Genomic DNA, 13,989 nt, shown 5'->3' on the forward strand with positions numbered 1-13,989 from the left:
ATCTTACAAGAGTCTAGCGCCTCATTTCTAAAATGACCCTCCAATCTAGAAATACAGCAACATACTGCGAAAGGTGGAATTGATGTTTCCCTTGTCTGGGAGTACTGCAGCGATTGAAAGGGATTTTTCAGCAATGAACTTACAAAAAAACACATTACGTACTGGTCTTAAACAAGAAGCGTTAAACTCAATTATGAACATCTACTTAAATGGAAAACCCCTTTCAGATTTATGTGCAGAAACCTCTGTAAATCATTGTCAGGCAAACGTCATATTTGATTCATTTAGAAAACGCAGTACCCACGGATAAATTGACATTCCAGACAACTTGACCTTTATCATATGTTAAATTATTTCATAAAAGAAATAAATTATTTCATAAAAGAAATAAATTATTTCATAAAAGAAATATTAGGTATTTCTTTTAAGAAATATTAGGTATTTCTTTTATGAATTTTTCTTTTATGTAACCTACTATTTCTTTTATTATTGTATAATGTAATCCTAGTAACTACTAATTCATTGTGCAATTTACATAAATGTTTGTAAAATAAATAAGAGAAAATTATATTTTTATTTATTTATAAGCTACAGGTTAGTTTCAAAGGAGGACGGGTACATTGTTCTCGGGGACGGTTAAAATTTCTGAGCTTTTTCGATACCTGATGCTGGTGAAGCAACTACTCCGCCAAAGCTGAGTTCATCCTGCCTCTGAATCGTTTTTTTTATTATCAGTTTTTAGATTAACAAGGCTAGATAAAATTTGGTACCAGTTTGTTTCAAATTAAGGTTTAGAAAATTTTATTCTATGAATATGAGCCTAGATACATGAATATTTATTTTATCTTTTCAAACAAAATTATATTTGATAAAAGAAACATTAAAAATCGTCCGTGAAAACAAATGTTACGCACAAAACTCATTAAAATCTTCCTTTATAATCAAATAAATATACTCCCAAAAATTTTCGAAGTTATGCCTTTATAAACATACTAAAAACATAGAGATTAAAAGAAAATACAATATGGAGGAACATATAAACTTTAGAGCTCATTTACTCAAATTAACTAAAGTGTCACTTAGTTAGTTCTACTAAGCTCCTTAGATATTTTATCTATACACTAGTGCCTTACATAAATCTGGTGGTGCACTTTTTCTTTTCTCGCGCTCTGAGGGGACACATAATTTAGTTTTTACATCCCTATACAATGTTTGGATATTTTGACACAATATAGCACGAAATAACTGAAATTTCACAATATTTAGCATCCTTTTTTCAGTAGTAAATATTTTAACACAAAATATATTTTAGAGAAATGGATAAAAATATTACTTGAAATTTTCCTATGCAAGTTAAAATGATTTTTACTTAAATTTAGTGATTATGTCATTTCTATCAAGTAAAAACCAGCAGAGAAACAGAGAAATTCGAAAATGAATAAAACTTTATTTGAGATAATAACATTTAAAACATAGAAGAATCAACAAAAACAAGCAAAATGTACACTAAAATGCTCAATTTCGCCATTTCACAGTCTGCAAAGAAACAAACAAATGATATTAATACTATATTTTGCAGATTGTAAATATTTTCAAACAGCATTAGAAAATAAATTATGACATAGTTACACTGTGCAATAGAAAAATCAAAGTAAGAAACAAAAAAATTCAAAATTAAGTTTTTTATACATTGGCCTGTTTTGAAAGCAAACTACATAATGCAAAAAAAATATATGTATATATATATCCTCAAGTTTCTTTATTAGTTTCCTGAAATTATATTTTTCATAACCTTTATTGAACAGCCAACTAAATTTTTGGGTTTACGACTACAAATGTTCAACTCCATAGCCTTGTAATTTTGAACCCAAACCAGAAGACAAGGGAACTCCTGGATCAAGTATTGGGAGACATTTTGCCTTCACGGAGAACTTTTTTGATGAACTAATCCACATTTGCATTACAAGGAGAAGAAAACCATGAAAAACTCCCAAGGTTAGCTTGACAGCAAGGGGACTCTAGCCCATGATCTGTCTACCACTGTGGATATTTTACACGAGTACTGTGATTGGTGCGAAATTTGTATCAATCAGCTATTGCTGGGATTCGAACCTGGTTCACCTCATTGGAAGGCGAACGCTCTACCCCCTGAGCCATCACGGCTCCCAGATGACTTTTAACCCTCTTTTCGATAGTTATTGCTACTGATTTCCATGTGATTTTTAAAATTTCGTCATTTTTAGCCAGTATTATTACCAATCGCTCATTTAGACTACCACTTTCTGACGGGGTTCATTTGTGCCGTTAATCCCTATTGTATACCCATAATATTTTCCAATCGCTTTTTACAGATTTAAATGGTTTCTACTTTTTTGATATTTTTTTAATTACATACAACATGGGATCCATCCCCGCCAGCCTAAGATTCCCCGTGTAGTAAATGGTGACTGATTTATGTTAAATCTGTGGAGCTGCAAAGTCCTCCATGTTCCCATAACAAATCAATACCTCTGGGGGTACTGATCCAGGAGTTTCCTCGTCTTTTATATTCGTCCAAAATTAAAAGGCAACGGAGTTGTACATCAGTAGTCGCAAAGCCAAAAAAATTGGGTCGGCTTTTCAATGACGGATATAAAATAAAAATAAAATTACATACGACATAGTTTTGTATTTGAAATGCTTGAACTACACAGTATAGTAATGACTATTTGTTTACGATTCATTCGAAAATCACTTTTTGTCACACTTGATTCCATAGTAATTTTACATTAACGATAATTTATTTTTTGGAAACTTCTATTTGTTTTATCTAATTTTGTTATATTAAGCACGATATTATTAACAATTTGCATATGACCAATATCATGATATTACTTTTGTTGGACTTAGTCTTTTTTGCACAGATTCTAAAGTAAATCCGTGTTATTCGTGGATTTTTTGCCAACCTTTGCATTTCTAAAACTAATACCTTTAATAAGTTATATTATAACAACAGTTGGAATACACAAGTTTTAGGACTCAGGATTTCCATATTTCTATGAATTCTTAACCTCTTTTATCCATCGATCAATATGCACATTCAAAATTTTTTTCTCAATTGTTAAAAAAAATATTTAAAAACAAGAAGAGTTATGAACAATTAAGGCTTTTAATTAGTAAAGATGTAACGCATACATCGAGTAAAAGCAAAGATGTAATTTGATACATTAGAAAGAAAATTAAAAAAAAAGATTTTAGTTCAGATGTATTTAAAGTTAAATTAAAATTTTGTTGAAATAGATATGCTGGCGTGCTTTTTATTTTTCATTTCTACGTTGGAGAATTACATGTGCCAAAGGACACAACATAATTTATTTTTTGTCTTCCCTCAACTATTCTTGGTGTATTTGACGTGTTTATAAAGCTTATGCGATAATCACTGAACTAGAGAATTTCGCTCTTTTAATAAATAACTTCTTTATGCACTCTATTGGATGGTGTGAAAATGCACCTAAATAAACACTTAATCGACATTTAGGTGAAAATGAAAATTGGATCACGAAAACTGATTTTTATACAGAAATTTGGTGCAAAATTGGGCCAAAGTCACACAATGCGCAATGAATAATGCATAAGTTTAGTAGCGATTTTTTTAGAGCAGGCTGGAGCAAAATGTCATTTGGAGCTTCATTTTAAAGCAATTTAAGCAGCTGTTCCAACAGTGTTAAGTAAAAAAAACTAGCTGAATTGATCTAACAATGTTTAGATCAATTCATAATGTTTAGAAACATTTCAGCAGGCTATGATAAACACTGACATTTTTTTTTCTTTTTAAAATAGTTGGCGAGTCAAGTAAAAATTTTAAAATAATAGTTACCTTATTATTTAGAATATCAGCAGCTGAACAGAAATCAACAGAATGAGGAGGTAGAATGCTTTTATATTGTAAAAGTCCTAACCTGTCTCTGTTTGTTTTTAGAATCTGTGAACATAAATGAATTATCAATTTTTTTCAACTCATTCAAAAATCATTAAATGATTAGATCAAAATTTATAGGAGAAAAATTATTTTGAAAAACTCATTAGGTGAATCTATGCAGCACCAGAGGAAAAGAGCATAAATTCATTTAAAAAAAAATCAAAAATTATTAATTTAAAAATATAAATAATAACAATAATAATGTTTTGGATCTTTTCCACATATACTGTTCTATATGAAAAAGAAAATTTGCGATAGCAAATTTTCTTTTCATAAGAACGATAAAAAGAACGATAGCAAATAAAAAAAGTATGAATTTAATTCTTAAAATTTAATGTAATTTGTTCATTTTGTGAGACTTATTCATTTAATTTTTGTTTAGAAATAAGAAATCACTTTTATGTTTTTGTTTACAGGTAAATTGGATAAGAATAAAATTAATTTTACCATTTGATTTTTTCTTTTTTTTCTTCAAACAAATTATAGATTATTAGCTCTTACACGAGTACTTCATATATACATACTTATTTTCACCTAAGAGTGATTGAGTAGGTTGTGCATGCCCGATTTCTATGTATAAGTTCTTTTTTGCTTTCTCAAAGAATATTTTTAAATTCAAATTTGAAATCTTCCATTAGTAACAGCTGTCCTTAAGTTAGATATTGTATCTTAATTGCCCTCCAATGAAGATTCCCCTGAACATAAAGTAATGAAAAAAGCGTAATTACTGCTAAAGAAACAAAAAATGTTATTTAGTTAGAGCATTTTCATTTTTGCGTTAACACAGGATGGTTCATATTTTAAAATGGACGAGTTACTTCACATTAAAGTGTAATTTGTAAAATTTTGATCTAAATGTGCATTATTGTTTAAAAGATTGGTGCACAACACCATTTTTCAAAAAAAAAAAAAACTAGGACTTATTTTTCATGACAGAAAATATAGTTTTTATACTGATATGAAGTCAATATTTATTGAATAGCTAACTAATTTTGGAAACTAAGTTTTTCTGAGCAGGCATTTTTTTCAAAATTTTTTTTTAATTCTTACTTCTAGAACATTGGTTCCCAAAAGGTATTCTGAGGAACCTTAGGGTTACATTGGTTACCCTAGTTAACCTACCATACCACAAGTTAAGACATTCTTTTTAAAACTGTGATTATATTTATGTCTCATCAATTATTCATTATCTATTTAAGATTTCAATTATTCTTAAGAAGTTATTTAAGTAAAATACCAGTAGAAAAAAATAAGCAAAATTAAAAAATGTATTCTTATTATAACAATGGAATAAATTAAGAAAAGGATATGGATTTGTAGAAAATTGCATTAGTATTTCATATGGAACTTTTTAATTTAAAAAAAAAAACATAATTCAATTTCATTTTTTTTTTAGCATTTGAATATGGCAGAAAATATGAACTAGACAATTTGCCACTTCAGTCCTACAAATTCAACTGTCTATTACAAAATATCTTTGAAAGTTTCATTGTTAACATCAAGAAAAATTTTCATTCACATTAAACATTTTAATAGTAATTAAAAGTAAAAAAAGAAAGTAAAAGCAATGATGAACAACTAAAGTTTCTAAAAGAAAGGCAATAATTTAGGGTTTCATAGGAGAAAAAAAACGGGAAACCACTATTTTAGAATAATGCTTAGTAGTTCTTCGAATAAATATTAAGCTAAAAAATTAAACTACATTTTTTTTTTGCAACACAGAAAAATAGGTGAAAAATTTTGCTACTATGTTAGAGATCAAAAAATATTTAACTGTACAAAAAAGAAATGTATTAATAACAAATATTTCACATGATATATTTTATAAAATTTATTCAAATTAATAACATCTTTAATAACAAGTATATTTGGCAGCTAGTTACAAATAATTAACAATAGTTTTATAATTAACAGCTAGTAATAATTTGCATTTACAGAAATTTATCTTAAAAAACAAAGGAATGACACAAAAAGTGAGAAAAAAAATTAAAAAAAGAAAGAGAAAGTAAACAATGAAATTGCACATGTCTACTTCACAGTAAGTGGGCAGGAATATTTCGGCACATTAATGAAGAATGTTAAAATAATGTTGGCCACAAAGATTTTTTTTTATTGTATGAAGAAGATATATATTTATTAAAAGTGTTCTCGTAATTGCAGCTAACCTCTATATTTTGAAGGTTAAGAATCCAAATGTGTAAAAAAATATATATCTTTATTCAGAGAAAGTACGCTTTTGTGTCCGATTTCGTAACTTAACAAATAATTAGCATATTTGAGGTCATCCCCAGGAACCCTTACAGGGTTGCCACAGAAAAAAAAATGAACAAAAGTTGCTTTTAGTACCCTAAGGCATGAAAATAGTTGCCTAAATAAGAACAAAATTTGATCAAAAATATGACTAAAATTTTATTGAATGACTTAATTGTCATATACCATAATTTATTCAAAGATAAGTTTTATACAATTAAAAAAAAATTACACAACAGAAAATGCATACCTTGATAAAAGTTGAAAACAGTAAATTATGGGAAATAGAATATAGAAGGGAAAAAAATATAAAAATAACACAATTATAAATCAGAGAGAAAAAATAAAATATACTTAATTGAATATTAAGAAGAAATTAAAATTTTGGTATTTCAGACATAAATGATAGTATAAGAATGTTTTTTCTTTTATTCAGAATGGGCCCATGGGCCACAAGTCGTGCAATCGAATTCATGCACCATCATCACTAGGAGTACAGAAAAGTCTCCTTTTCCTGAAAATTGTTGCTTTTTTGGCCTTTCTAGGTAAAATAAAAAGTTGCCACAGTTGCCTTAGGCCTAAAATAGTTGCAAATAGTTGCTTGTTGCAACCCTCCATTAAGACTGACACTCAGAATGTGAAAATCTTATGATTAGAAGGAAAGTTATTCAGCGTGATATCTTTTTTCCTGCTCACTGTACATAGTTATAAACATTAACAATTAAACTGGTGCAATAATAATTTTTTTTTAATTAAGTAGAAAAAAAGGCTCACCTCAATAACCACAGAATGGCACTTGTACTTTTTTGCCAAAAGCAATTTCAATTCCTGATTTTCTATGAAGCCCACATATTTAGAGATAAGCTTGGAAGAAAAGATAGAAAAAATTACTATAACAAAATCTAAAACTAAATATATGTGGCAAGCATATCTTTTTTTTCTCAAAAAATTGCAAAATCAATCAAATAAAAACAAAAAAACATACAATTATCCAGCATGAAATTTATTAATAAATTTAATTTTATATTCTTAAAAGCATATATGGAGCATGTTATCAATGACCAAGATTTTAAAGCCATGGAGGGGCTAATAAATTAAGTATCAACAAAAAACTCTGCAATACAGCACTATAATGAATATAGTGAATACCTGGTGGTTGTGAAAATATTTAGTGGTCTCGTTCCAGCTGTTACGTAACTAATGTTGCTTGGAACGCTTAGCATGAACAGTTAAAAATTGACAATTTGTCTTTAGTTGATACAATCTAAATAGTCTACACAATATTAAAATTAATTTGCACTAAATTTTTAGTATATGCGATAGGTATGACTATTAATTAAAAATGAAGTTTTTTTTTTATTTCCAATCCCCACCTGTGTTAACATTTCATCAATTCAGGCATTATATAATATAAGTACCAAAAACTAAATATATTCTTTACACTTTTATAAATAGCCAATTATGATATGAGTCAGATAATGAATAATAAAAAACAGAATAACTCTTTTTTAAAAAATTAGGTTTTTTAACAAAGTGCACATAAAACTAGATTACTTTTAAAAAGAGGAAACAAATGAGTATAATTTGCTCTATAAATACAAATTAATATCATACTTAAATTACATAATTTGTTACAGAACCAAAAACTGAATATATTCTTTGCACTTTTATATATATTGCTCTATTTTATCATGATGTTGAATTATTGCCACACCCTTAAAACTTTGAACATGAAACATAAATTTAAAGAAACATTTTAAACACAGAGTTTTTATACAACTTACCTCATGCGTTGCTTGCATTTTTGATAGAACTCTTATTATTTGGGGAAAACTTATGCAGGACTTAACTTTTTCATTCCCAAGCCAATTCTAAGTAATAAAAATAAAACAGCACATAAATGTACAGGAAGTAAAATGGAATAAAAAAAGTGCATCATTAAATCATTACTTCGAGAATTATTAACCAGTTTAACTTGTAGTAAACAATTTCATGCAGGTCGCTCTATAGTTTGTCTACAGTAAGAACTCCACCCGCCGCAAAATCTGAGGCCATCTGCTGCTATGGAAACAAGAATAACGCATTTCAGAAAGGGTAGCTACAATTTATTCCAGGTTAGCTCAATATGAAAAAAATTCCCTTTCTTTCCCTGTTAGGACATGTTCACTCAAATCCTGTCCTAAACAATGACCCCACACCCCCACTTGATATCGTTATACCTTGTTAGCATAGTCACTGCCACGGGTCCAGACAAATAATATGGGGAGTTACTACTTTAGACAAACTATACAGGTCATAGAAATGCAACTACAATTTTTAGCCCAAAATTTTACAACAGCAAAATTGTTTTTGAATATATGGGAAAAAATATATTAGAATTTACCAGTCATAAATGATTTTTATTCAGAGTGACAATTTTTGAAAATGTTTTCTTACTTTACCATATTTTTGTGTTGATTTTTTAGCATGATTTCTAATTTTCACAAATTATGTCTAAATTTTCAGAAAATAGGTACCTCTTAAAAAAACCTGGACAGGCCTCTGATATTGAAATTTTTAAATACATAAAACTAAAGAGAGATAAAAACTGTTTCCGATTTGAACTGTTACATGACATTCGTTATCATTGCTAACAAGTAAAATTTCTCCTCATTTACTACTTTGCATTGAGCAGCACTGCATAATAAGTTAAAAATGTACCTTTTATGTGTAGTTACAAAATGCCTATGCATTGTATAATTTTATGAAATATATTCTGAACTGATAATGTAAATTTACTTCTTTAGTAGTGAATATCAAATTGATTCACTATAAGAGGCAAATTTATACGATGATTATTTTCCTTTTCTACGAAGCACACTTCCCCATTGAATTCAACTAAGTTTCCGAATAAGAAATCAGCTGATTTAATGTAATTTACGAAAGATTTTGTTATCTATACATAGCTGCAAACATGGATAGGAGAAAATCCTATAAATTTTACAAAATAATATAAATTTCATGTTAATTGGTGTATAATGTACAAAATATTTTACACATATGGAATTTTAGGGATTTTGATAGTCGTCAAAACAGAAAAACTGCTATCTTTTCCAGTTATGATTTACATTAAACATACTTGAAATGTAATGTATCATGTTTACTCATATTTCGAATTTTATTAGGCATTTAATTCATCAAAGGTAGTTGAAAGATTTTTTTTAAATTTAAAAAGAGAGTTCTGAATATAAATAAACTGAACATTTTAGAACAAAAAAAGTTTTGAATTGATTTGTATAAAAGAGGTTCGCTTTATTATGCATATCTGCCTACTCTACCGGATTTTGTCAGTTTCTCAAGGTCTACTGGTTTAATAAAAATTCTTTTAGTTTTTTGAACATTTCAGAAAATTCCCTAAAATTTTCAAAAATAATAATAATAATAATAGTCCCTAATGCAAAAAGAATTTTTGCTGAGATTATTGTTGTCTTGAAAAGTTAAATAAGTATTACTAATGCATAATGAAGCGAGCCTCATTTATAGAAATCAATTTAAAACCTTTTTTTGTTCTAAAATGTTCACTTTATTTTTATTCAGAGCTTCTTTTTTAAATTAATTAAAAAATCTTTTAACTATCTTTGATGAATTAAATGCCTATTACTATTCAAAGTTATGAGTAAACATAAATCATAACATTTCAAGTTCATTTGATGTTAATAATGACAAGAAAATATTGCAGTTTCTCTACTTTGATGACTATAAAAATCCCTGATTGTAAAATTTTTAGCACAATATGCAACAATTATCATGAAATTTATATTATTTTTTAAAATCTATTGGATTTTTTCCTATCTATGTTGGCAGCTATGATTATGTATTAATAATACTTATTTAAATATTCTAGAAATAAAGCAATAATCTGTACAAAAATTCTATTTTAATAGGGATTTTTAAGGAAACTTTCTCAATTTTAGGGAATTTCCTAAAATGTACAAAAAATTAGGAAAATTTTAATTAAACCAGTAGATCAAGAGAAACTGGCAAAACCCAGTAGTCTACTGGAAAATCCAGTAGAGTTGGCAGCTATGTTTATAGAGATAAGATGCTTTTTGCTACTTCCAATCATAGTGTGCAACATTTCAAGCAAGTTAAAATCATTTAACTCTAAAAGGTGTTCATTTACCTTGCTTATAAACAGCGCATCCATCTCTGCCCATTTCTTTGATACTATAAACGCTCTAACAGCACCCCAAGTATATTGTTTTCTTGATAACTACAGAACACAAACACATATTAGAACACACACCACAATTCAAAAGGAAAAAGAAAAATCCCCTTCATCGAGTAGAGCTTTAGAAAAAAATCTACATAATAATGTTCAAAAAATAATTTTAAGCCTTTGCTCTGCTTATGTTAAATAAATTCCCCCCAAATAAATAATGGGACTTTTTTTCTAAAATTAAAAGCAGATCAAGTTTTTCGAAGACAAACTACGATCAAAAATTCCATAAAAAAAAAATCTCTACAGCCGAACACCAAATATTCGGCAGAGTATCGAATATTTGGCAGGCCAAATAGCAACATCTTTCTAAAAAATCATTAAAAAACATATATAATAATTTCATATGTATATAAGTTTAATCATTAAAAAATAATTAAAACTTACTATATTATTGGTATGGGTTAAAGGGAGAAAAAGTATAATAGTTATTTATAAGAAATATTTAAGAAAAATTTAAAAAAAAACTGATTAACTGCTATGAAAAAAGCTTAAGTTGTAAATTTGAAAAAGAGGAATAAAATCCTCTTAATTCTTAAAACAAAACTCAAAATGCTAAAAATAATATTTTCCAACAAAATAGTATTCATAAAACATTAAAAGAAATATAGTCTGTCAAAAATGCTGTGCTATCATAAAAATGCACATAAAAACAGAAGATTTTATACAAAAAAGATAAAAAATCTACCTTAATTCTCAAAAGGAATTATGAACCTGAAAATCTGTATTACGTAAAGGAAAAAAGTGAAAATAAATAAATTAAAAAATCTATCAGAAACACTGCATTAAAATACTGTATTATGATGAAAACAGATAAACGAAACAAAAAGAGAACAAAACAAAAAAAGAACAAAAGAGAAACAAAAAGAGAAAAATGATTCTTAAAACAAAAGGTGCTGAAAAAACAACAAAATTGATTTGCCAGAATATGATTTAAAAAAAAAAAATCAGCAGTACAAAACTAATGGTTCAGTAAAAAATAATTTAGTTTCAATTGAACAAATTTCCCTTTTCCATTTGTCTTCCAGAGCATAAATTTGGCAGTCATGTACAAGTTACAGAACTTAAAAATATATAAAACTATTTCTAATAATGTAAAGTAAAAAACACAATTTTTGATTATTCTTTATTAAATCTATTAAAATTCAAAGAAAAAACACTTTTGTAAAAAAATATTTTGCTGAATATTTGGTTAAACATTTTTCCAGCCGAATATTTGGCCTTTTTAATGAGGCTGTTTAGAAGGAGTACAAAAGTTGTTTTTTCTGGAAAGTGGGGAAAGAAGAAAAATTATTTTGTCATTAAAGCCACAGATATAAAAAAACAACTTTTCTTGTCAGTGTCATGGCTTGGATGAGAAAAAATTTAGAGCTGTGAAACACTCAAAGTTGTTTTTTTAATTTATAAATTTTTACAATTAAAATAAATTTAATTTTATATTGATATTGCTGTCACAAAATTCAAGTTGACTTAATGACAAAAAAGGAAGAATTGGCTGTCAGGTGTGATTTATAAATATTATGCAATATTGATAAGCTGAACACATAGATCTGCTTATCAATAGACATAAATCATCTCTGATAAAAATAAATAGATAGATAAATAAATAAAAAGGAGATAGGAAAAAAAACACTGGAACACTTCAAGGTCATAAGAGAGTGTTCAATTGTAAAAATACTGAGAACTTTTAAAATTTGGCTTACATTATATAAATGTGGCTTACATTATATGTGGCTTTAGTATATCCAGGACTAATAAAAGCTGCCTATAAAAAATAAAATGAAAAATTAGTATACAATATATAATTTATATTCATCAGTTGTAAAAATGCATAATATATAAATTTTAGTAAATTTTGTCGCCATAAAAAAATGTTACTTAATAAAAATCACAATGAATATTAAACATTTTTATGAACGATTCTTTACAAGTACTAGTGATTACTATTATCACTGTGCACTAATTTAAATATATATACATAGGGTAACGTGCAAATGTTGTGACAAACTTTTAAGGGACGTAGGGCACATCAAGAATTACATGGCAACCCATGACCATACAGCAATAGTGACACTTCAATACTATGAACTTATTGTTCATCTGTCTTGGTACTTTTTATTATCTAAAATGTCTTAATTTCATATTTTTTGTTAATTATTGTCAAAGTTTACATTCAAATAGGCTCAAAAATAGCTGCTTCATTGTAATTTAATTATTTAGCAAGTTTGTCAACAAATCAATAATAATTAAAATTAAACAATAATTGTAGGAAAATATACAATTAAGATATTTTAGATAAATAAAAGTACAAAATATCAAATGAACACAAACAATACATTTATATTAGGAAAGCACCCCTTGTTGTGTACCGTGACATTTTCAGTCATGGGTTGACATGAATTTCTTGATCTGTATGATGTGCTCTAATTTGCCTATAAGACTGTTGCAACATTTGCAAGTCACCCCTATGTATATACATATACCTGCAGATTAATATACTTTAAATGATTTTTTCCACTATTATGCTTTCATTTCATATTTTTTAAGCAGGCAACATAATTTTAAATTATTTTTCTGGGTTGATAATAAATACCCTCTGTCTCTCAAAACATTTTTTTACATTTTCATTTTGGAATTATATGATGTTTTGACTCTTGATTAAGTTATGTTAACAAATAACGCATTATTATTTATACAGAATAAATATTAAATATTATAGGTGTTCTATTCATTATTGGAATTAATATATTTGCTTCGACGTTATACACAGTACGTAACCACAGGTCATGATAAAAAAGCAAGGTTGGCAAAATTCATGATTTTTTCTACAAAAAAACAAATCAGATTTGGTCTAAATTAGATTTTTTGATTTACTAGCTAAATTATCTTATAAAATGAGTTAACAATATATTATAAATTAACAGAATTATTATAAAATGTATTAATGATATTATTACAAACAATTACATTATTAACAGTATTATTTGAAAACAATAATATGGCTGAAATAATTGATGTTTCTAACTAATTCTAAAAAAATATATAGTTTAATAATTACAAATTAATCATTGAATAAATAAAGACACAGTTATTTTTGTTCAAACTAAATGTCCTAAAATTTCAAAGAAAATACATTCATTATATTAAAAAATCATTTTTAAAAAAAAATTATCATTAACGTTATATATTAATTTATCATATATTTAATAATTATTTTAATGGTTTTTAAACGTTTTATAATTTATTTTGTATATGAATTGATATTTGAAACAGATGCATTAAATCCACGATCGATCACACAGTAAAATTTTGTGCAGCGTATCTGACGGCACGGCTTTTCTGTTGAACAGCTTTCCTTTTAAGTCAACTTTTATAGGAACGGCGTACATCCCAGGGTGGTATATCACCGCAAAATTATGTTAAATATACCCTACAAGAGAGAATAACCTCTAACAGACTATATCTTTTTTGGACGAACGATGCAAAAACAATTTAACTCTTCAAATTTTAAGTACATAATAAA

General features: G+C 27.2%; 1 protein-coding gene across 5 annotated transcripts in view; it reads right to left on the reverse strand.

Moving 5' to 3' along the window:
* Positions 1-1,427: 1,427 nt before the first annotated feature.
* Positions 1,428-13,989, reverse strand: part of LOC107447595 (Vacuolar protein sorting 16B) — a 33,240-nt gene continuing 20,678 nt past the window's right edge. For all 5 annotated transcript variants that reach the window (XM_043049758.2, XM_043049757.2, XM_043049759.2 and 2 more), the window contains exons 12-17: positions 12,190-12,231; positions 10,371-10,460; positions 7,993-8,079; positions 6,983-7,072; positions 3,857-3,961; positions 1,428-1,536 (exon numbers count right to left, since the gene is read on the reverse strand). In XM_043049758.2, coding sequence (XP_042905692.1) covers positions 1,516-1,536; positions 3,857-3,961; positions 6,983-7,072; positions 7,993-8,079; positions 10,371-10,460; positions 12,190-12,231 — 435 coding nt within the window. In that variant the 3' untranslated portion in view covers positions 1,428-1,515. The remainder of the gene's footprint in view (positions 1,537-3,856; positions 3,962-6,982; positions 7,073-7,992; positions 8,080-10,370; positions 10,461-12,189; positions 12,232-13,989) is intronic.

The sequence above is a fragment of the Parasteatoda tepidariorum genome, chromosome 8 (genome assembly GCF_043381705.1).
Source record: "Parasteatoda tepidariorum isolate YZ-2023 chromosome 8, CAS_Ptep_4.0, whole genome shotgun sequence".
Lineage (NCBI taxonomy): Eukaryota > Metazoa > Arthropoda > Arachnida > Araneae > Theridiidae > Parasteatoda > Parasteatoda tepidariorum.